The 2728-nt window shown below is 40.0% G+C and overlaps 1 protein-coding gene across 1 annotated transcript; it reads right to left on the bottom strand.

Moving 5' to 3' along the window:
* Positions 1-1723: 1723 nt before the first annotated feature.
* Positions 1724-2512, bottom strand: LOC139196224 (secreted RxLR effector protein 161-like). Its single transcript, XM_070821896.1, has 2 exons — positions 1889-2512; positions 1724-1807 (listed from the first exon to the last, which is right to left on the bottom strand). The coding sequence occupies exons 1-2, from the start codon at positions 2510-2512 to the stop codon at positions 1724-1726; spliced, it is 708 nt and encodes a 235-aa protein (XP_070677997.1).
* Positions 2513-2728: the final 216 nt, after the last annotated feature.

Here is a 2728-nt window from a genome sequence, read left to right as displayed (position 1 = left end):
CTGATATATATGTCCCTCTACTTCTCTTCTATCCTAAAAAAGGTAGTGCTGCTGAGGTCAATATTAATACCGATCACCATTCTTGGCAATCGAAAGATCCAAGATCCTCAAAGGATCATTGTCTGAAACCCTCTTCTATCCCTTTGTAGGAACTTTCCACTATAATGATTCAATTGATTGCAATGACCATGGGGCATCCTTTCTTGGAGCCCAAGTCAACTGTCCCCTATCAAAGCTTTTGGAAAAAGCAGATCTTAGAATGCTAAGCTAGTTGCTTCCAATTGATGGGGAATCCAAACAAGCAGTGACAGGCTATCTGCTTCTAGTCTGGGAATTTTTTTTTCAAATGTGGTGGAATGGCATTGGAGTCAGCGTTGCACATAAGGTAGGTGATGCGTCCACAATCAGCACATTCATCAAATCCTGGGCTGCAATTTCGTGATGCGTCCATAATCATGCAGTGCTTCCAGGAGAATTTGGTGTTGCAGCGTCTCTTTTCCCACCACAAGATTTTTTCAATACACCCAAACCTACCCTGGAAATGCCAAAAGAAAAGCGCATAACAAAAAGATACGTGTTTGATGCCTCAAAGATTGCTGCTCTCAAGTGCAAAGCTGCCAGCACCACAGTCCCAAAGCCTCCCTGCGTTGAATTAGTATCTGCTCTCATTGGAAGTGCACCATGGAAGCATCAAAATCAAAATTTGGTTTCATAAGGCCATCCGCGTGGTGTCAAGCGGTGAACATACGGAATAGACAATTTATTGGGAAATCTCGTGACATCCTTCGCAGTAAAGGCCACAGAAAGTGAATTAGATCACGATCTTCAAAGCTTAGAGTAGATCACGATCTTCAAAGCTTGGTTGCTAAACTAAGGAAAGACATTGACGAATTTAAAGTGAAATACACTAACACTGTTAGTGCGGATGATGCATGTGAAATCTTCAAAGTGTATATGAATCTGTTAGCAAGGGATGATATCGAAACCTATAGTGACAGCAGTTGGTGCAGGTTTTCTTTCTATGCCACGAATTTTGGATGGGGAAAGCCATCATGGGTTTATCAGAGAGTGAAATCAAGAATATGGTTGCGCTGATGGATGTAAGCGGCGGCGATGGTATAGAAGCGTCGTTAACTTTCAATGAAGAAGACGACCATATTCGGAAGCAATAAGGAGCTGTTGCATATGCTTCTCCGGATCGGTGTTTCAGGTAGTACAAAAAGAAAAACCTCTGTAAGAACATGATTCTTTTGGTACTAAAAGAACATGATTCTTTTGATGCTTGCAGTCATTGTACCAAAAGTGAAATAAAAAATGGGCTCTTTCCTTGCATTACATTGTTTTTTGATAAACTTTTAGGCGCACTATCCCACTGCCAACATCAATAATATTATTCCTAACTTAACTATTTATTATTAAGCATTAAGCGCAAGATTTTTGTTGTAAAACTACTCTTCGATCAAACCAAAACAATCACCCAAAAACATGAACAATGGAAGCTTACTTTATTGATTTATAAAGTATTACAAGAAACTCAAACTCACACAACTAGTTTCTTGCCACATAAGTCTCTCACACTATACTCATCTCTACACACCCTAACGTTAAGGTTCTTTTATATACTAGTTAAAAACATAATCCTAAACTGAGTTGGAATCCTAAACCTATTTGAAACTTGCGTCCAAGTTTCCCATACCTATTACAATTAGAACTCCTATTTCAGCTAGGAAACCCTCTCGGATTCTATACCAACTTCAACAAACTCCACCTTGGTAAGAAATCCATCTAGAGACTTCATCTGCTTCCACTGCTCCACCACTTCCAAGTATTAAACTTTTCTCACATGCACCAAATCCAGACAATGTTTGAATTTTGATGCACCAACTACCCTTGTTAACATATCTGCAGGATTATCAGCCGAAGCAATCTTCTTTACAAGAATTTCACCTTCAGCTATAATCTCCCGAACGAAATGATATCTCACATCTATATGTTTGGTCCTTGCATGATGCACTTGATACTTTGCCAAGTAAATGGCACTTTGACTATCACAATGAACGTCCATCTTGCACTGCTCTATTCCCAAATCTGCTAGTAAACCAAGTGTCCAAATAGCCTCCTTGATAGCTTCAGCCATTGCCATATATTCAGCTTCCGTGGTTGATAGAGCAACGGTTGGTTGTAGTATTGACCTCCAACATATAGGACCATTAGCCATGGTAAACACATACCCTGTGGTAGATCGTCGTTTGTCTAAGTCACTAGCAAAATCAGAATCTACATATCCAGTAGAGAACTTCCCGATTCCTCTATCATTTCGCTCAAAACAGATTCCGGTGTTCCTTGTTCCATGCAAGTATCTTAGTATCCATTTAGCAGCTTCCCAATGCATTTTACCAGGATTATGCATAAACCTACTCACTAATCCCACTGCATGAGCAATATCAGGCCGAGTACACACCATGGCATACATCAACCCTCCAACCAAACTGGAATAAGGAACATCCTGCATCTTAGTTCTTTCTTCATCACACTTAGGGCATAGCTTCGTGCTCAACTTAAAATGAGGGGCTAGAGGTGTACTTACAGGTTTGGTTTCATCAAGAATGCCAAACTTGTGTAGCAATTTTTCCAAATATTGTTTCTGCAATAAACATACCTGTCATTTCTTTCTGTCCCGTGTGATTTCCATACCCAAAATCTTCTTTGCTTCGCCGAGGTCTTTCAT

Source organism: Malus domestica, chromosome 05 (assembly GCF_042453785.1).
Source record: "Malus domestica chromosome 05, GDT2T_hap1".
Classification (NCBI taxonomy): domain Eukaryota; kingdom Viridiplantae; phylum Streptophyta; class Magnoliopsida; order Rosales; family Rosaceae; genus Malus; species Malus domestica.
Note: the sequence above shows the minus strand (reverse complement) of the source record. Positions and strands in the feature narration are given on the sequence as shown.

Excerpts from the sequence above, each read along its gene's own strand:
- LOC139196224 (XM_070821896.1), bottom strand. The coding sequence starts at position 2,512 with ATGCAGGATGTTCCTTATTCCAGTTTGGTTGGAGGGTTGATGTATGCC. Across the intron at positions 1,808-1,888 it reads CTGCAGATATGTTAACAAGG|TGGAAGCAGATGAAGTCTCT; the intron begins GTAGTTGGTGCA and ends GTGGTGGAGCAG.